The sequence below is a fragment of the Festucalex cinctus genome, chromosome 4 (genome assembly GCF_051991245.1).
Source record: "Festucalex cinctus isolate MCC-2025b chromosome 4, RoL_Fcin_1.0, whole genome shotgun sequence".
Classification (NCBI taxonomy): Eukaryota; Metazoa; Chordata; class Actinopteri; order Syngnathiformes; family Syngnathidae; genus Festucalex; species Festucalex cinctus.
Window position 1 is genome coordinate 27,546,392 of NC_135414.1, and position 21,459 is coordinate 27,567,850.

A 21,459-nucleotide genomic window follows, 5' to 3' on the forward strand; every position below is an offset into this window, starting at 1 on the left:
ACTTTATTTATTTATTTTTTTTCTCTCTTCACTGGCCCTAATCCTCTTCCATAGTCTCTTTACCCTCATTAACACCAGCGGTAAAAAGGGCAATAAATTGAAAGTACACCTAATTGATTCATCGCTTGATAATGTCCAAGTAGTAAGAAGAGACACATCAATCACTCCATGGAAAGTCTTACTATCAAAAGAACTATCAAGCTCTCAGTTTGGATGTCTGACTTATTAATATGAGAGTTGCGTATACAAACATTAATTGACTATTATAAACATCTATCTGTGCAACGATCTGATGCCTCTGGCTCCGGTGTCCTATAAGAGACATCTAAACATGATTTACTGGTGACAGGTGGACAAATTTAGCCTGAAGTCGCTGACATCATGGAAGAAATATTAAGATGACTGCACAAATTTGTTATCTAAAGCTTACTTGATATCTCACTTTGAGTCTCACCTCTGAAGACTGATTCCACCAAGGCTTGAATATAGTGTCAGATTAATTCCACTGGCCGAGTAATAAAGTCATAAATGTGAAGTGAGTAGAACCCAGGAGGATGACAAATGTACTGTAGTCTTTTGCTCCAAAAAAGAAAAATAAATAAATAAATGATAGACTGTCTTTGAAGCAGAGCTACGCAAGTCATTTAACTCATTTGCTCCCAATAACGTATAAATACGTTTAAAAAAAAAAAAATGTTTTAAGTCTCCCAAAGACGTATTTATAATTTTTTCCATGTTTAAAAAAAAAAAAAAATTATGCTAGAACATACAGAAGGCTTTGATGCAGCCTCTAAACTGGAAAGAACGGTTGAAGTAATGGTAGTCATTACACAAACGGCCAGAAGGTGGTAGCAGAGTAAAGGTGATCAACCAGGACCATGTTGAAAAAAAGCTCAATTACTTACAATTCTAAATAGATTTGTGAATAAGGATGAAACTTAGCTCTCTTCTAATGCTAATTGCTGCAAAACGGAAACAGATAGAAACATACTTTTTTTTCCTGATGAAAGAAGAGACTTTAATCTTTCTTTTGGTAGGTTCCATGCTTTTATAGCAATTTAACACAATATTCTGTGGGCCTGCAAAATCAGTCAAAATCCAGTAAAACAGCCGGGAGCGAACGGGATTGCTTCTGTGAAAATGGCTGGGCGTGAATGAGTTAATTGTAACACGAAGGAAGGACCACAATTCTCTGTCGAGTAATCAACGGACCGCGTTGATGGGCACTCCAATGAAGAGATAGGGGGGAAAAAGTCATAAAATGCTTACTGGAATGAACCGAACCTAGTGTGCTTGTTTCACAGATAAGTCCAAAAAGCCGAATCGCGGTGACAACCGCCAATGATGGCCAGCATACGAAAGCACTGAGGTATTAAGAGCTATTTTCAGCTTTGGCACAAAAAAAGTAATGGCAGCACTTGGAAAGTGGAGCACCACCAAAGATGGACCATTTTGAAAGAAATACATGTAATCGGAGTTTCTGGCCTTTATTTGTCATATTCAAATTTAGCAGCAGATGGACCATCACGTGAGGATCCAAATTTGGACCGTCGACAATCATGCACGTGCGTATGTAAGATTTGATTCATCAGATAGTAGTGAGTAAGTCGTGGTATTAATTTTTAATTTTATTTTTTTATCAATTGTGGATTGTTCCTGCACGAGAATAAGCTCGTCTTTAAGAGAAGTGAATCTGGATGTACTTCGAAATAAAACGTTTTTTTTGTTTTTTTTTGTACATTTTTGATGTAGTTAATCGTGAGTTTTCGTTAACTCTTTCACTGCCAAACCTTATCCAAAAAACAACCCCGATAGTGCCAGCCGATTTCGAGCATTTTCACTCATCTTTCAAGGCAAACAGAATATAATATACATAAACATGGTGGATACCATATGAAAGATCGCATTCCATTCTTTCATTAGAAAAAAAAAGAAGTAAATTTCTACCTTATTCCACTCTTTAGTAATCACCATTTGAAAATAGGTAATTTGAGTGACAAGTGAAGATATAAAAAGATGAAAACAAGCTTTTTGTGAAAAGATACATTTTCTGCACAATGACTTTGACAATATTTTTTGTTTAGTGACGCTCCGTGAATTAGATTTAACGTGACAAAGGCTTTGATCATTTACGTCATACTTGAAAACGTTCTATTTCATCAAATTTGTCATGTTTCATTGTAATTTCATACACCTTGAGCCCATTGAAAAGAGATACAATGCTGCCATCTTCTGGCCATAGTTAATGGGTGTTTTTGGTTTCACAACCCATTGACCAGGCAGTGCTGCACTTAGACGTTGCACTGCCCATTGATGGGGAGAAAAAAAAAGAAAAGAAGAAAAAAACATAGTTGACGTCAATTAACGTTTATGGTGGCATTCATTAGGATTTTAGCATACGTCATTAACTCATTCACTCCCAGCCATTTTCACAGAAGCAATTCCATTCGCTCCTGGCCGTTTTACTGGATTTTGACTGATTTTGCAAGGCCCACAGAATATTGTGTTCAATTGCTATAAAAGCATGGAACCTACCAAAAGAAAGATCAAAGTATTTTCTTTCATCAGGAAAAAAAAGTATGTTTCTATCGGTTTCCGTTTTGCAGCAATTAGCATTAGAAGAGAGCTAAGTTTCATCAGTTTCAATTTAACTTTTTTTCTAGATGGCCCTGGTTGATCTCCTTTGTTCTGCTGCCACCTGCTGGCCGTTTATGTATTAACTACCATTTCTGCAACCGTTCTTTGCAGCTGAGAGGCTGCATCAAAGCCTTCTGTATGCTCTAGCATAAAAAAAAACAACAACAAAAAACGTATAAATACGTCTTTGGGACACTTACAACATTTAAAAAAAACGTATTTACACATTATTGTGAGCAAATGAGTTAAACGTTTTTGGCGGTCAAACAATGAACTACAACAACCTTTCGCCCGACAAGCTTCATCACCCAGTCCGACCTCCTCCGCAGCACATTCCACATGAGTAATCCCTCCCACTAATGTTTGTGTGCGTACAGTGGCGGAGAGGGACAAGCTAACCGCTGGGACATCTCGAGTGTCTGCACCCGCCAGACTAGCCCCCTCCAAATCCACCGGAACGACTCCTCCTGGGCCCACTGAGAGGACATCTCAGGTATCACCTCTGACCCCTCGACAGGAAACCACAACAGCCTCTGTGAAGCTCAGCGCCACAAGCGTGGCTGCAAGCGCCACCACACGAATGCCCCGCAGTTCGACGCCTTCGCCACGAGTCACCGCCACGCAGTCCGCCCCCATAACCACGGTGCTGCCGGTGACCACAACCACCACCACCACCACCACCACCACCGCAACCATCAGAGCTCCATCTACCAGGAGAGTTTTCATACCCCCAATCTTAAGAACGAATCCTCCGAGAGGAGGAACTACTGTCTTCATCTCCCCTTTCACCACCACCACCGAAGCTCCACCTCAGCAGTGCAATATCACTGAAAGAATGTGGGTGAGAACAGGTAAATATGACCCGTGTTGATTTGTACGTTGTGTATGTCCGTTTTGAATTCTTCTATTCATTCCCGTGTCATAGTCGTGTCCATCTATGTGAGGAGGAACAGGCTGGACAGCATCCAGAGGCAGAATCTGCGCCGGGGACTCAGTCAAGGCCTCCGGAAAGCTCTGAACGATAGCTCAGCCCAAGCGCAGGTTGGATCACGTGTTGTTGTAAATTTGCTTTCTTGAAACAGTGCATGTAGAGAGAGTACATTTGAAAGGAGAATGCATGTATACACTCGGGTGCGCTCTATCCAAATCCTGTGGATCAGAAATGTTGCTTTTAGAAAGATCACAAGATTAGCACTCTGTAGGGTGAGGGGTGAACGTTGAACAAAAGAGTTTTGTTTGTCTGTACACGTTATAGCTAGTGTTGTTCCGATACCGATACTGGTATCGGCAGAGGCGCCGATACTGCATTAAAACAGTGATATCGGTATCGGTGACTACTCACAATGCCGATACCATTAATTCCAAAGCTAATATAGGATTTTGGATGCAGCATCTTGTGTCTTGCTCGTGCACGTCATTCGCTGATATGTGACATGTTCACTGCATGCCAATCTAAGATATCCTATTGGCCCTTGAATGCTCTGAACCAATGGCAGGACAGCCTTTTCGTGTTGAGGGAAAAAAAAAACTTCGGGATCGGTATGGTATCGGTATCGGCCGATACTGCAAAGCTGGGTATCGGAATCGGTATCGGGGGCCAAAAAACGGTATCGGAACAACACTAGTTATAGCAGGCGTTTGCTGGTTTACAGAAGACAACAGGCAACAGGATTTTCAGTTCTGTAGAATGGGGAAAGCTTCCATTCATTTGTTACTCAAATCATCACATTCTTGAAATGTTTTGTAATAACTATGTTCTGCATGTGCAAGTTTTTTTTTTCCAGGCTTATGCTGTGCTCCCCTGTGCTTGAGCCTCGTCTTTTTATTGTCTCCCCTTCCCTGATCTAAAGGCGTAGATACACCAATCCGACGTCGAGAGTTGGACAGCGCTGGGCTGACGGCATGTGCCGTCTGATCAGTGTATAAATTACTGTTATAAAGTCGGATCGAGTCGGAATACGTCTGGGTGGGTTTCAGCAAATTTGACATGTTGAATCTGCATCGTGGCATTAGATCACTGTGATTGGCTGTTAGCTAGCGAATCAACGCACGGAGCAAGAAGAGGAAGTGCTGAATGTGGATAAACGGTACTGATGGAAAGCCATTTTTTCCCGCTCATTTTGCATTTGAACATACAATCTGTCTGAACAGAAGATCGGGAAGATGACTTTGTCCCTTTGGTTCAAGAGAGACCGGCATTGCATGATATTACCGTTAAAGGGTCTGCATTGTTTACGTTTTTATATCCCACCCCTGTAAAGAGGTTTCCGGTTGCCTTTAGGAACAATGACTACTGCCGCCGATGGTATGGAGGGGAATTACTTCTGGCACATTTGGCTGATGTTGGATTGGTGTATCTCGGCCTTAAGATCTCACGGCGCTTTCTCGCGAGTACCGACAGGCCTTTCCATCCTGTTTCCCTGTTTTGACGAAATTTCATTACTCTGTACTAGTGCATGCGTAATGACAATCAATGTTTTCCATTCCATTTTTAGATGACATTCAGTAGGTATACCTGACAAAGGGTCCAGTGGGTTCAACATAGCTTCACTATATTAAAATACAACAATGTTTTTCCATTGTGATCATCATCCACCTTTCCATGAACTTCCTGTGAGCTTTCATCTTCTCAGCAATTCGTCAACACTTTTTTGTTGTTTCCCTTGACACACATTTGGAAGTTTACTAACTCAAAGTAAATTGCACACTTAAACCAAGGACCCTCATGTAGGCTATGTGAGGACTGATAGAGAAACGAGGTTGAGTATTGCCGTCCCACAAGGCACTGGGTGACGAGGTGCGGCGTCTAAATGAGGATTTGCAGCAGTCATCAAGCTGACATGTCTTCTGATTGGCAATTGAAAACATTTGCATATTATTCGCGGTTGATGTTTGCAGCGGTGTAAGCGCACGACGTCACACTGAGAGATTGTTTTCGTGTCAACTAAATGAGGTTATTATAACACTTCTACGCCACTGCAAACTAGCCTAACATATTGCTCGATAAATACCTGATTCAACGCTACCGAACTGAAGGTCAGCGCTCACCCATGTCTCCTTGAAGCTCACAAAGTGTCTTGCCTGACTGCATTCCCCTCACCCGTTTCACCACGGGATCCGTGGGCTCCTTTTAGTGGCGCCGCGCTCTCACTCAATGGGATGCGAGCTGCTGCCAAGGGCAGTCGCCCGTGTGTTTAATTAAGGCTTAAAAATGGTTGGGAGGTGAGCAAACATGCAGATGTGACACTGATGACGGTAAACCAGCTTTGAGATGCCAACTATGTCAAATTGAATGTATATATTTGTTTGATAATTACTTTTATTTGCATTGGAACTTTGAAGTTGAACAGAATTTATTCCATGAAGGAAGTTAGCCACTGTTAAAGGGATACTTGACTTATTGAGGCTTTTTTAGCAGTAAAAGTATGTGGAAACTTCGTTATTTTTCATGCAGAATTAATATCTTTTAAAAAGTAGTTATACTTGCTGTCGACTTATGATGACATCACCCATGCTGAAGAAGTAGGTAACGACCAATCATGGCTCAGTTAACTGACCAAACCCAGAAAGCAGGTGAGCCATGATTGGCCGTTACTTCCTCAGCACAGATGATGTCATCATCAGTCGACAGCAAGTAGAAAAATTGCTTTTTAAAGGTATTAATTGTACATGAAAAAATAATGAAGTTATCAAATTCATTCTGGACAAAATATTAACTTTTCAATGCTCAAAAATTGTTCAATGAGTCAAGTATACCTTTAATATTAAGACCCAGTTATACAAAGTAATAAAACACATCTTAATTATGATAAAATGTAAGTCCTATGACTTCATATAATTTGTGTCATTATTTTCTCTTTTCAGTGAAGCATTGTGATACTTTTTTGTCTCCTCTAGATGGCACTCTTAGTTTAAAGATGCCGTGGAAATGTAATTAATTTCCATTGCACTGACTATCCTTTATTTTAAAAACACGAGCACCATCTAGAGGAGTCAAAAATATTGCAAGCGCTTCATGAAGCTTCATGAAGCTTCATGAAGCTTCATTTTCCCGTCACTATTTTTCTGTTTTTTCTTCTCTGAACACACCTAGTTCAGAGGCTTCTCATTTCGTCGAATAGGAGCCACAAAAAGCCCACAATAAGATAAAATAAAATAAAATGGCAAAACACTGTTAATCATTGAGTGAAAATGTTTGCTTTAGATGCATTTAGCTTATATTTTCCTATATTTATGTGTTAGTAATGAAGTTAAAATAATGTTCTTACTCAAATTAGAGGTGGCATTAACTTCTGCTGCCCTGCGATTGGCTGGCAACCAGTTCAGGGTGGTCGCCCGCCTACTGCCCCAAGCCAGCTGGGATAGGCTCCAGCACCCCCACGAACCTTTGTGAGGAGCAAGCGGTTAAGAAAATGGATGGATGGATGGATGGATGGATGGATTTACTTCTGCTATTAGCGGAGTACTTTACCACTGACACCAATCATCATAATACAAGGATAATCCATAAAACTATTGCCAGGAAGTGCCTTAATGTGATGTGAATCCACAATAAAATGTGTTTCCTTTGTTTGTTTCTTTGCCATTTTCACAAAACATGGGAGAGCAAACTCCAATCTCATTAAAATTGGACAGCCATGACACATATATTTGATGCTGCTCTGTGGATATGTGTGCCACTGAACTGCTTCTTAACATATATAAGGATGCACCGTGAAATTGATGGGATGTTTGTTTTTTTTGTACAACCTATTTGTCATGTTTTTAGGTGGAGACTGTATTTGGTTCGCCCAACATGACGGTGGCTTACCACGTGACTGGAAAAGACATGATTTACGTCCCCTCCATGGTGCTTTCGGGCTTGGACGCGTACGGTCGCGATAAGCTGATTGCAGACCTGCGACAGTACCTCCCCATGGTTACAGCGCTCCCCATTCCCGTTGCAATGTGGAGAACCAGCCCGGCTCCTGGCTTCCAGCTGAAAACAGGTCAGGAGGAAAAAAAAGAAAATAAGATCAGCTTAAAACTTTCCGCTATAGTTCGGTTATTATGCTTGTGTGATGTTCGTGCATTGACTATTAGACAGGAGCAAACTGAAGAGAATTTCCTTTATCACAACACTTAATAATTAATCACAAAGAGTATTTTTACTAATAGAAACAACAATAACAATACAGAAGTGCCTTAAGGTATGAGTTTATTTATCTCAAATCATCTTTTCCCCTTTAAATAAATGTATATGCAATTAATCCGTTCCAGCCCCCTCAAAATGGCCATTTTTTTTTTTTTTTTTTTTTTGACAAGCATATTTTACCATCAGGATTATTCCAGCGGCACGGTGACTGAGTGGTTAGCACGTCCGCCTCCCAGTTCTGAGGACTCCGGTTTGAGTCCAGGCTCCGGCCTACCTGGGTGGAGTTTGCATGTTCTCCCCGTGCCCGTGTGGGTCTTCTCCGGGTACTCCGGTCTCCTCCCACATTCCAAAGACATGCATGGCAGGTTAATTGGGCACTCTGAATTGTCCCGAGGTGTGCTTGTGCGTATGGATGGTTGTTCGTCTCTGTGTGCCCTGTGATTGGCTGGCAACCAGTCCAGGGTGTACCCTGCCCAGAGCCAGCTGAGATAGGCGCCAGCAACTCCCGCGACCCTTGTGAGGAATAAGCGGTCAAGAAAATGGATGGATGGATGGATTATTCCATCAGTACTGTACTTGTTCTTCTTCTGAATGATTTATTAGTGGTTGGCAGACCAGGTTAATGGTGCATTAGCGCCACCAACTGATATTGTCCTTTCACTAGAAGGAAACCAAAGTGAACTGATGGCGGTCAGATGTTGTCAAGTTTGCTGCTGCCATCTAGCGGTGGTGGATGTGAAGCACACTCGAGTCTCAGATTTTTGCTCGAATATCAAGCCAATGTCAAGACACTCATAACTCAAGGCACCATTGTTTACTTGTTAACTCATTCAAACCCCAAAAACATGTAAATATGTTTTTAATACAGTCCTTCACTCCCCAAAATGCACCTCCATTTTTTATGTTTTATTTTATTTTATTTATTTTTATGCAAGAACATACAGAAGACTGATGCAGCTTCTGACGTGAAGAGGTGGCTTAACACAATGGTAGTTATTACAGAAAATGGCCAGCGGGTGGCAGCAGAGTATAAGAGATCAGCCAGGGCCATGTTACAACAAGCCTTTTTTGTCAATGTTTTCACCAGGAATGTGATTATCAATGAAACTTATATACCTGTATTCTAATCCTAATGCTGCAAAACAGAAACAGATACAAATATACTTTTTTTTTTCCTAAAGAAAGAAGAGACTCTGATGTTTTTTTCGGTAGGTTCCATGTTTTTTTTATTTTTATTTTTTATTTTTTTTAATACCAATAAAACACAAAATTTTATGGGGCTTACAAAATCAGTCAAAATAAAGTAAAACAGCCGGGAGCGAAGGGGGTTGCTTCAGTGGAAATAGCTGGGAGTGAATGAGTTAAGGAAAATGGATGGATATTAAAAAAATAAATAAATAAAATAATAATAATAATAATAATAATAATAATAATAATAATAATAATAATAATAATAATTTACTTTTTTCTCAGTTCAGCCAGTTTTTGGTTAATTTTATTAGGGTATATATTTTGGTATATCTGTGATATTTTTGTGCATTTCATATAATTTTAATTACAATAGCAATACATATCTTGAAACTTGTTGGATGAAACGACACTGCAGAGTCAGATTGTGAAACAGGCAACAGAAATAAGACCATGCTAAAATAAAGGCTAGCATCTTCCACTGTTTGTTCTCCAGTTCTGCAATTTGTGGGTGCAGCCGATGATCCACGCTCGTGTCAGTTTTCCCAAATGATCGAAGAGAGGCTGGAGAAGGTTTTTTCTGAAGCACAGGCCAAAGTGCTCAGTGTCAACAGCAAACTATCTGTACAGGTAAGGAAACTGGAAGTCTTTCTGCATTGGATGAATCATGGATTTATATATTTATTCCATGAAAAAAAAAAATGCTTTCTTGCTTTTCCATACTTTCCCCCTAATGTAATTTTCTGTTTCGCATCATTTTAATTTGCCCAGATGCTGAGTGTCTCCCAGGCTGCCGGTTCTTCTGCTGTGTCATTGGTTTACAGTGTGAAAAATGGGACTGTCTTTCTTAATGGCACCTCTGCTTCAAACCTCCTTGGTCAGCTGTCTTCTGAGCTGGTGGGCTACTTCCTCTTCTACCCGCCGCTGATCGTCGCTGAGCGTAAGTCACAATTTGGCCCGTGAACTACATCAAATGCAATTTTCTCCCCCCCCCCAAGATTGATGCCGCCAATGACCTTTTAACCTGTGTGTAATAAAGCATGCTGGTCGTACATTTTTCTGGACCGTTGTTTAATATGAGGTGAAACGCGGATCTCGCCTCCCATGATTCAACCTTATTGCGACCTTGCGATGTTATGGTTGCTAAAAAAAAAAGAAAAAAAAAAGAAATTAACTGTGCGTGTTTCATCTCAGGCTCATTTGCAAGCCAACTTCTCCGTTTATGTTTTAGATGTACTTAAAAGACGAAAAAAAGCAATGATGACAGGGAATCAGCATGAGCCTAAACAGCATTCCTGTCGAGACCCAGTGCGCCGTCTGTTCTCATCCCATATGCAGCCTCAACTGCTTTTGAGTCAAACGCAAAATTCTTCGGTTTTAATAAGAGGACAATTTGAAACTTAATTTTTTTTCTAAGCTCGGAGAGAAAATAATTTATTTAGTTTCATAAGCTCGTCTACAAAATTCATGTTTGTGCCTGCAAAGCTGGGGTAGTTTGGTGTCGCACACAAACGACACTGCCCGAGGGGGATACACTGAAAGGCTATAAAAGAGCGCATAAACTGCATTGTTTTGCATTTATTTCTTACAGTAGATATTGAATTTTACCACAAACTGCTCTGTGTGGCAGTGTCGATATTTCACACTCCAGCGAGTTATTTGGAATAATGTGCCAAAGAAAAGATTAGATTGTGTTGTCTTGACTGCCACGAGTCAAATTGCGTCCACATGCAAAACAATTTCAAGCTTATCGGCAACCTCAGCAATGTTTTTTCTTCAGGTTTGAACGCAACGCTTTGATCTGGGACCTTTTAAGTGGTCTCAAATGCAATATGACTCAGAACCTTTGAGCCTGAAGTGTATATACATAAAGAGAAAGTATTTGAATAAAACAAGTTTGCATTTAATGCATTTTATTAAATTACATTTTCACTATGGCAGATGCTTACAAGCGTTACTGTGCACCAACTATTGACATATGGCGGTTTTGTTTACATTGAGCGTGACGATGTATCTGGATGCCGTTAATGAGCATTGAATTAAGCTCTCATTAAAATGACATTAGGGAGTGAAGTTGCCTCCAAACAGTTTTTGTGCCAAGAAGAAGAAGAAGAAAAAAAAGACTCCAAAGTCTAAGAAAAGAGTAAAAATGATCATGAGCCAAAACTGCAAATGAGGGGATGTTTGTTTTCCACCGCGTCCTTCAGTGACATCACTGCTGCTCGCAGGAGGTGTGACTCCCTCCTCACCACCAAGTCAATTTGTACCGGAAATAATTAACAGCAGGGGATTCTCCCACCATCTTTGGACTTCGAAACAACCTGAAAACACCACCGTCATGCGCTGCCTGTTTACAACACCGAGTGCTTCTGCGTTGTGCTTGTGGGCTTTTTCAGGTCCGGTCAGCGAAGTAGAGCTGGGTTAGAAAAAAACAAAAAAACGAATACTGTAATCGATATTGAATCGATTTTCCTTTTCAAGCCCGATATCAATTCATAAAACCTTGAATCGATTACTTTAATATCTATTTTCCCCATAAATTCATAACAAAATTGATTTTTAAATGACTTTTTTTTTTTTTTATTTACCAGTACTGTTAACATGAATTAAAAAAATATTTTCATACTTTTATGAACTACTTATTTATTGCACTTTAAAACAATTCAGTATAATTTTTAATTAATGTTTTAGCATTAGAATTCTGAAAATATTTTCATCTCATTCTTGCTGATATCAATGTTTGTGTAACACTTAAATCATTCAAACCCAAAAACGTGTAAATACGTTTTTCAATCCTTTGTTTTTTTGTTTTTTGTTTTTAAATGCAAGCGCATACAGATGGCTTTGGTGCAGCTTACAATATGAAGAGGTGGCTTAAAGCAATGGAAGTTGTTACAAAAAACGACCATCAGGTGGCAATAGAGTATAAGAGATCAGGCAGGGCCATGTTGAAACAAGCTCTTTTTGCCAGTGTTTTCACCAGGAATGTGAATACTGTATTGATGAAACTTAGCTGTATTCTAATGCTAATTGCTGCAAAATAGAAACAGATAGAAATATAGTATGTTTTTTTTTGTTTTTTGTTTTTAAATAGCAATACAACACAATATTCTGTGGGACTTGCAAAATCAGTTAAAATCCAATTAAACAGCCGGGACCGAAGGGGGTTACTTCAGTGAAAATGGCTGGAAGTGAATGAGTTAAGTGATTACGATGACGTGTTACTTTCATTAATAAACTAAATTATGATCATAAACATTATGATAAGGTGTATTGTTTTGTGTGTGTTACAGAGAAAAATGTAGTGGAATTAGAATCATCCAGGCTCAGATTTAAAGCTTCTTTGAAGCCAAATCCCACCAATGGGCAGCTATTTCTGCAACGCCCCCTATAAGCTGGTATTTGGAGGCTTACAAGATCAGCTTCCCATTAAAATAAATTGACACAGAGCCAATTATTAATGGCCATGGGAAGGTAAAAATTGCCTACCTCGCATCGCCAAATTTGATACAAACGCATCTGCTGACAGTGCCTTGACCTAGAGTTAACCTTCTATAGATGTGTCCACGCGAGTGTTGTGATGATATTGTGTGCTACAGCAAATTTGAGGAATACCCCAGTGCAGTTAAAAAGAACCTGGCCCTGTGGAGTTTTGGATAGTACGAGTCTGCATACTTTAAAAAGTTGACTCGATCACGAGAATTTCTACAATCGGACCATGATGAGTCTGGATGAAGCTGAGCATGCACCGTGAGAAATTAGGATGAACAGCACGCGTAAAGCACAAGTCATGCTGTTAATACACAGATGGCGGTTTGTTGTTCTGCAACAGCTTCAAACTTGGGGGCTCCCAACACCTACAGGACTGAAGTGGGAACCGCAACAACAACAGCCCTGTAGCTACTCTCTGTTTTCAATTCGAAATCCCCATCCTGTTTTCCCTCATGCCACCATTCTGTTGCTTTGCTGCTGTCATGCCTGAGCGTACGTCAGTCTGCTCTCGCAGGCCAGAATTGCAGCGTCCCTGCAAACACTGCAGCAGCCCACAGCACAGGAGCTTAATCAAGCAGGAAATAGATGTAAAAAACAAACAAAAAAACACGCACCACAGCATCAGCCAAGGCTTTGGCAGCTGAGCGTTCTCCTTGCTGCTGTTTGTCTGACTTGCAGCCAGCTCAGATTTCTATCACACTAAATCAGATATTTTACACCTCATAACCGGATTACAGTGATTGAATCTCCAAGTCGCACAGAACATCGATTGTTAGAACGACTGTTGATGTGAGAGCGATGTGATTAAACAATCGCTGTATTTTTTTTCCCCGTGTCTCCTAAAAACAATAGAATGGTGACTGAAACAAGAAAGCAATTTGTCGACAAGCGGTTTGAAATTATGTTCAGCCATAGAGGAACAACAACAGTACATGATGCTTTGACTTCGTGAGCTTAAAGTGTACCTGTGATGGTCAAAAGTAAGAATATATACAAGAATAATTGGATACAAACACATTTTGGTTACAACTGGTTGCGTTAAAGCAGTTCTTCTCAATTATTTTCTGTCATGCCCCCCCTAGTAAGAAAAAAACATCTCTTATTTGTGTCTGGGCCTTGGGATCCAACCTTCAGCACACAACAGAAAGAACATATATGATGAATGAAAAAGCATTTATAATAAAGGAAAAATTATACCAACAAAACATAATAAACGAAAAAAATAGACACATAACTCATTCACTCCCAGTCGTTTTCACAGAGGCAATCCCGTTCGCTCCCGGCTGTTTTACTGGATTTTGACTGATTTTGCAAGGCCCACAGAATATTGTGTTCTATTGCTATGAAAGCATGGAACCTATCAAAAGAAGGATTAAAGTCTCTTCTTTCATCAGGAAAAAAAAAAGTATGTTTCTATCTGTTTCCGTTTTGCAGCAATTAGCATGAGAAGAGAGTTAAGTTTCATCAGTTTTCAGAAATCTACTTAAAATTGTAAGTTATTTAGCTTTTTTTTTTTTTCTAGATGGCCCTGGTTGATCTCCTTTGCTCTGCTGCCACCTGCTGGCCGTTTGTGTAATAACTACCATTTCTGCAACCGTTCTTTGCAGTTGAGAGGCTGCATCAAAGCCTTCTGTATGCTCTAGCATAAAAAAAAAAACCCAAAAAACGTATAAATACGTCTTTGGGACACTTAGAACATTTAAAAAAACGTCTTTCTACGTTATTGGGAGCAAATGAGTTAACAGGATTTTTTTTAAATTTTTTTTATTAACGTGGGTAGTTTTTGGAATGTAACACCGGCGATAAACGAGGGAAGACTGTATTTCGAGATTCAACTCGCATACTGCACACATACAGATGTTTCAGTGTATGTATGTAATGGGAGAAGCGCATGCGCCAGGTGTGATACAGAGACACCAGCTGCACCATTTGACAGCAAATCACGGAAGGTGATTTACGTCTGTCGAGTATTAAATTCAACTGCAGTCAATGAAGCCCAGCCAGACAGTCTATCAAGATACTTCATTGCTTACCTTCACGAGTCCAGCCCCTAAGAACTATATATGACAATAAGCAACAAATGGCAATAGATATGGCAACAACGACGACATAGCGTATCACTCAGTAGCAACTGGTGGGTAATCGGGAAGCCCGGTCAATGACGTGACGTCACGCCCGTTCCTAACATGGCGTCGTGCATTAAAATTAACATTCGCGGGCACGCTGTTTGGGCAAATACAAAATTACTGTAGACACAAAACTGGGAAAATTGGCCACTCGAGGTACACTTTGATTTCATTTACCGCTAATAGGTTGTCAAAATCTTTAGATTTTAGTTAGCTGACTTGAATATATATTTTTGTTTATCTTTTCAGCGCTAGAGTATCACAACCTGAACACCTCTATTGCCACCAGGGATTTTTGGGTTATCACAGGTAAGAATATTAATTCATTAATAAAATTGTGGGTTTTTCCCCCTCCTCACCCATTTTTGTATATATGCATTCTTATACTAGTTTTCTTATACAGTAGCAGGCTAGGTCTTTACTGGTATTTTCAGGTAAGGCTGCTAATGGACCAAAATGGCCAAGTCTGTTCAAGGTCTTCCCCTGAATAACTTTTGGGGACACTCAAGATATACAGTCTAAAATATGGTCTTGTGACCCTGAATAAATTGGAACAACCTTACGCTACACAAGGTGATTGTATACCAGTGATTGAATGTAATAAGTAGCAGGGCTCACTTCCTGGTTGTAGTTACAGTAAATTCAAGATCATGTAACTCACCAATATTTGCATGCACATATCTAATTACACTTGTTATGTGTCGTCCCCCCTTCACAGTTATCCAAGATGTGGATAACGCCAGCCTGGCTGAACTGTACCAAAGCTTTGCCAGTCTGATGGAGCAGCGGCTTGCCGAGTTGTTTGTGTTGGCAGGCCAGCAGGGCACTCGCTTCAGACGAGCTACCGCTGTAGGCAGCTACACTGTCCAGGTATGATAAAGATCGTCGTCCATGGGGATTAGCAGCTCTCGGTTGCTCTGGAAGAAAGACTCATATATAATAGATGCTACTGAGTGCCTCATGCGAATCAGTGAGAATGTCTGCTTCGCAGCATGAAGGGTCAGATTAGGATGTTGTTTCAAATCTCAGTTTGGAGCATTCTTTTTGACATTTACATGTTCTTCCTATGCTTGGGTGGCATATGTGGCTCTTTGGGTACTATGACTTCCTCTCACAGTCCAGAAAAAATGTTACGCCAATTTACCTTTTTCCAATGCATGGTATACACTCAAATTGGCACAAATCTGCTAGTTATTGATGGTTTTTCATTGTCAGCCATCTATTCTGTCATATTTATATTTTGCAATGGAAAAATTACTGCTCCAAACAAGTTTGCGTTGAGCTGAGCTGGGCCAAGCCAGTGGAAAAGCTTTGCTAATTGTGCATGCGAATGGCTGGTACAGTTCAGTTTGGTTTGGGATTGGTTGGATTGTGTGCCTGTGACTCTCTGCTCTTGAAATGTGATCACTAAATTAATTATGAATATATTTTTACTTTCAACTAATCAAAATGTTCAGTGGCATCAGACCTCCCTATACATATATAATTCGCCCCCCTTTTTGTTTAGTTTTTGATGCCTTATGTGGACAATAAAAACAGTATTCAATAAAGTCATAACAGCAGAATTTTTTTTTTACGCATGCCTGTTTTTTTGAGAGTGGTTTACAGTCTATCAAAATTTATGATTTATAATGGAAGTCAATGTGACCAAAATCGGCATTTTAAGAAGAAACACGGTATAAATCTTCCTCTCCCATTTGCAACAATTTAGAAATTACCGCATGGTGCTATTTTGAACCTCTACATGTTATGACAATCTGCTGAAATTTTTAGCTTCCTAGTGTTTTTTTAAAGTAGTTTTTCTTTGCAATAACACTTCAAATACAGTACATAAAAAAAGCACCAAATGCGACAAATACCACCCGTTGTTGGGTATCTTTGCCTAAATGCACATCCGATATTTATTGTATTGACATTCTTGTGTTTGGTCTGATCAGATGGTGAGTCTCAGACGGGTTCCGGGATTGAGGAATCCAGCGGAGATGACCTACTACGTGCAGCACAATGGCGTTCCTTTAGCCGGCGCGTTAGCTGCCAAGGTCCTCAACACTGTGGATTCTCAGACCATGGCGCTCACCCTGGGCTACTTCGTTCAGTTGCAAGCAGAACGTAAGCAACAGCATCCTTTAAGCGTTTTGACAAGTGGACGTTGACAACCTCAAACCACATCGCGGCTTGAAAAAGAACAGTTTTGTGTGCTAAAATCTCTCTGAAATCCTGCCGGCGGGGTCATTGTTTTCGTAGACGGCGGAGCTGCTCGGAGCTTTGGTGAAACAGTACAAGAGGGAGACACAGTCAAGGCAGTTATGAGCTAGTAGCTTTCCCTCGTACATTATTAGATTGTGACCCAAAATAGACTTGACAGTAGGTTGATCTGAATGTGGAGTATTTTAACGTAGGTGTAATAATGGCCACATCTGCATGTTTTAGTAGGATAAAGTACACTAAGTATGATATTATGCATTCAACAAGCGCATAATTAGGTCGCCCCACTTGTGCTTTGTACCACTTTTGTGTAGTTTTCAATATGACATTGGGTTTGCAAATGGATATACAGTGAAACCTCACATTCACAAGAAATAGGGAGCCCTGCTGTGAAACGCGAACATTTGTAAATAACTGACTGGTGTCACAAGATGGCGGCAAAGCACTTCTTTTGCCTCAGTGACTCACTTCAACGCCACAAAATGGTGGCTAAGCACTAATTTTGTCTAAATGATCCTAAAGTAGAACAATTACCTTCCTCACCACTCTTGTTTTATACAGAAAATGTACAATACCCTCAACTATGTTATCTATCCTTCTATCCCTCCATTTTCTATACCTCTTATCCTTGTCAGTCAGTCGCAGGACTGATCTCTATCTGATAAACATGATTTCCCCCCCCCCCCCCCCCCCCCCCCCAAGTTCCCATTTGTCGTTGAAAAAAGTTGCACAGATCACACAAACCACGCATTTATTGTTCGACATTAACATGAGTGATGTGGAACCAATCATTTAAAAACGGCGGCCATTTAATAAAAAAAAAACATGATTGGTGCAATAAAATGAGGATGGCAATGATTATGTTTTACATTCCTCAGCTGTGGTCAAGAACCCTCCAAATAACCTTTGGATCATCGCTGCAGTGTTGGCACCCATCGCTGTTGTGACACTCATCATCCTCATCATCACGGCTGTGCTGTGCAGAAGGAACAAAAAGGCCTACAAAGCGGATGCAATCGGGAACCTCAATCCACGAGCTAAGGTAAACTTGTATAAATATACGTATGCTCAAATATATCCTTTCCATCTCAAGCACCCCATTAAATATTTCACTCGGCTGGAAACTGAGCCTTTTTCATCAGTAGTAGGAATTGCATTTTTGGTGCATTTTTGGCTTTACACCACTTTATTCTTATTAGTAAATGAAAATAGTTAATACCATAAATGAAGTGATTGACTGTCAACTACGTCAAGTGAGTTGAAATTGGCTGTAACTCCCTTAAAGTGGACTAGAAAATGGATGGATGGAATAAACTGCTCAATGATGTCAAGAAAGTAGAGCGACTGAGATGATAATAAGTAAAAAGGATCGTCTGAACATCAAAGTATGATTTATCTCAGAATTTATAGCTTTTATATTCATCCCATCGTCCCTTTCTTCCATCCAATCAATCATCCAACTTTAATTTATTCCTCCATGATTAAAACGAGTTGTCCGTAGCTACCTTCTAGTCTAGTCACATTAAAACCCTTTACCTGACTTTCAGATGGCATACCGGAGGGATGTCAACTACTATCACCAGGTACGACAATTTCCGTCTTTGCATGGTGGCAAATGAGGGGTTAGCTGCGGGAACAATCTCTACTGCTTTATATTACTCCATCCTGATGAAAACAGGCAACACAGCAGCCCACTGCAGCTATAACGCTTTTTTTTTTTCTTTCTTTTTTTTTTTCAATGGGATTCTCTTGGATGAAAGACAATTGGCTTCAAGCAGTCTCCAGATGTTACTTTGACAGATCCAGCCAGCTTTTACACAGAGTGTTTATGAAGCACAAGTGTGTGAACTTACAAGATTGCAAAGAGGCGGGGGTGTCGATATATCCCGCTCAAAACTCCTCTCGGCACCTCCTGTGTACTGTTATTTTTGCTGAGTCTGGCTTCTCTTCACCCGAACGGATCAGTGTGGATGAATGAAAACAAAAAGTGACACCCTCAGCACATTCCGCTGCTTTATTGATACTAATAAAAATCTTACACTACCGTCTGTAATCCACAGTTATTACAGTACGCAATTGATCCCTCTGCGATCTTCGCATGTAACAAAACAAACAAACAAACAAAAAAACACATGGTGATTTTCCTTGGAGTAAAAATGGTGATTGGGTTATACTGACAGATGTTGTGGTCAGTGCATACGGTATTGCACTAGCAATTTATTTCAAGTGGACTTAATATTAGACATGGCTAAACATTCAGGGGTATATTCACTAAGAATTCGCTGCGTTCGGTAATAGCACGAAATATTGCACCACAACTGCACCCGCATTCTGCGCCCAGTTACCCACCTATTCACTAAGGATATTGCTCTAATCATGTACCGGCGCAAACACGCCCACAAAACTGACAGCTTTTACCACACATGGCAATAGATTTGCGGCCAGAACGTAGTTGTTATAGTAACAGTTGCGAGAAAGATGACATTATCAGAAAGCGAGGTTGGATGAGAGTAAGCGTTTATAGCGCCATTAAGCTGTACAGAGCAGAGAGGACGACATCGGCGTCATTCATTCATAAAGTACAAATTATTGGTGCGATCGTTTTAAAAAAATATATTTTCAGAGGTTGGGGTGGGCGTACAGTATGCACCTGCCACGTAAAAATGATCGTAAAATGCCTCCTCGCCATTACCGATCAGCAAAGTGTATGTGTCCTAAACCAACATCTCTCTCTCTCTCCCTCTCTCTCTCTGCGTGAACAGCCAGAGCGTGACGCGCACCGTGCCATGCACTGCTGTCATGATCCCAGGATCGAGGTTGCGATAGGTTTATACGTGCTTTCCAAAAACGTTATTTGCGTCACACAAACTCTCCGTGACTATTTGCGCTGCAATATCAATGAGTCTCATTTGCATTGGGGGTGGGCATATTTTGTGTCAAACGTATGCAAATTACCAAATTTACATACGCGCAAATAACACCGGCGCACCGTGGCGCAATCTGGTTGGCAGCACACTTGGTGACGGATTTCCCCATCTGCGCGTGTTCAGTGAATTAGGCGCTCCCGGATTGCTCCATTTTTACCGGTTAGCGCCGTGCAACGGCGACACAAACCTTTTGGGAATAGGCCCCTCAGTGTTTTCTATAGATTTTATGAGGGTGCACTAATACAAAGAGAGAGCTTGTTTAGTGGAATGTCACATTGATTTTGCAACGCCGGACGGATGCATTTGAAGCACGATATATTTCACTCTGAGTGCGTGTGTGCGTGCGCACCTTTCTCGGCACAAACAGTAAATCATTCTTCTTCGTTTCCCCTAGTGTATTTTCATGTTTAAATCCATCATTATATTTTTATGAAAACTTGCCAATCTCATCTTATCACCACCCACTGCGAGTGTTTATTGGACACGAAGTTGGAAGAAGATGAAAAGGGCTTTAGTTAAATCAATTTATCTTCTGCAGTTGAAGGCACAGCAGCAGGGTAAACACAGTCACCATCCCCCCCTAATTTTTCTACAAATATAAGTAATTTATTTACAGCTATTTTTGGACACCCGGGTTCATGGCATTCTTCTAAATGCCTTGAATATATTATCTAATTTCTGAATATTTTATGTACTTTTAATAATGCATTTCTTCCCCTTGACGCATTAAATTTAATACATGACACATGTACACTGTACATGTAATTGACCAATACATTTCGACAGATCTTTCTGTGACTCTTCCAGTCTCTCTCTATCTCTGTTGACATTCCAAGATTAGTGGCCAGAACGTTATGTTTGAAGCCTTCACTGGCATGGAACTGTGGATCAGTTGTTGAGTTTTGTTTTGGTTTCATGATGTTAAAACGAGAACAACGTGATCAAGAAAACTGTTTGAAGAGTAACATTGTAAATGAAGCAGGGCGTTTATCAGTCGATTAATGGATCAAACGTGATGCAAAATTTGCTGTTTAGCTCCTTGTTAGAGAACAGAAAGTTGTTTGAAAGTACTGAAACATGACATCGCATTCAAGGCTTAAGAAACATTCAAATGAAGTTGACTTGCAAAGCCTATAGTGTATTTTAACGTCTTGCTAGTCAAACTGGTGACCAGTTGGTGTGTCTGTATTCTATTAGGGATGTCACGATAAGGGCAATATCGTGATATCGCGATATTAAAACTGCCACAATATCGTCGTCGTCATGTTCACAATATTTAAAAGTAACACATTTGTTAAAAAAAAAGTCAGGTTGATTTCCATTTGTGCAGTTCTAGCGCCCCGTAGTGGCTATTTTATTCGCGCAATTTAATTTACATTAGGGATGTTTTGGCCTTCTATGTTTAAAATCTATGCTAATTGTCAGATAAAGGGGAACCTAATTTGCTTGTGAACAGTACATGCTAACTGCTAACATAAGTTTTCTGTGTTGTTACAAATTTCCTCAAAATAAACCTTGTTTGATCATTTTAGTGTGCAACAAAGTTTGAACAAGCAGTGCAAACAAATTTAAATGCCAACATTAGCACTGCCACTAATGCTAACACTACATGAGAGGTGTCACCACCAATATTAGAGAAAAAAAATGGGCAAAATAATTTGATGCTACATTTACAGTTTCATATTGTTCCTACTCATTTGCTCCCAAAAACGTAAAAAGACGTTCTATTTTAAATGTTTTAAGTGTCCCA

At 40.2% G+C, this 21,459-nt stretch overlaps 1 protein-coding gene across 4 annotated transcripts in view; it reads left to right on the forward strand.

Moving 5' to 3' along the window:
- kiaa1549lb (KIAA1549-like b) overlaps positions 1-21,459 on the forward strand; it is a 93,130-nt gene that overhangs the window by 28,874 nt on the left and 42,797 nt on the right. For all 4 annotated transcript variants that reach the window (XR_013283308.1, XR_013283310.1, XR_013283309.1 and 1 more), the window contains 10 exons: positions 3,015-3,488; positions 3,563-3,678; positions 7,406-7,625; positions 9,456-9,589; positions 9,731-9,899; positions 14,827-14,886; positions 15,296-15,447; positions 16,515-16,686; positions 17,661-17,824; positions 18,330-18,365. Coding sequence is in view for 1 of the 4 variants with exons in the window: in XM_077520037.1 (XP_077376163.1) it covers positions 3,015-3,488; positions 3,563-3,678; positions 7,406-7,625; positions 9,456-9,589; positions 9,731-9,899; positions 14,827-14,886; positions 15,296-15,447; positions 16,515-16,686; positions 17,661-17,824; positions 18,330-18,365 (1,697 nt within the window). In the remaining 3 variants the exon portion in view is untranslated. The remainder of the gene's footprint in view (positions 1-3,014; positions 3,489-3,562; positions 3,679-7,405; positions 7,626-9,455; positions 9,590-9,730; positions 9,900-14,826; positions 14,887-15,295; positions 15,448-16,514; positions 16,687-17,660; positions 17,825-18,329; positions 18,366-21,459) is intronic.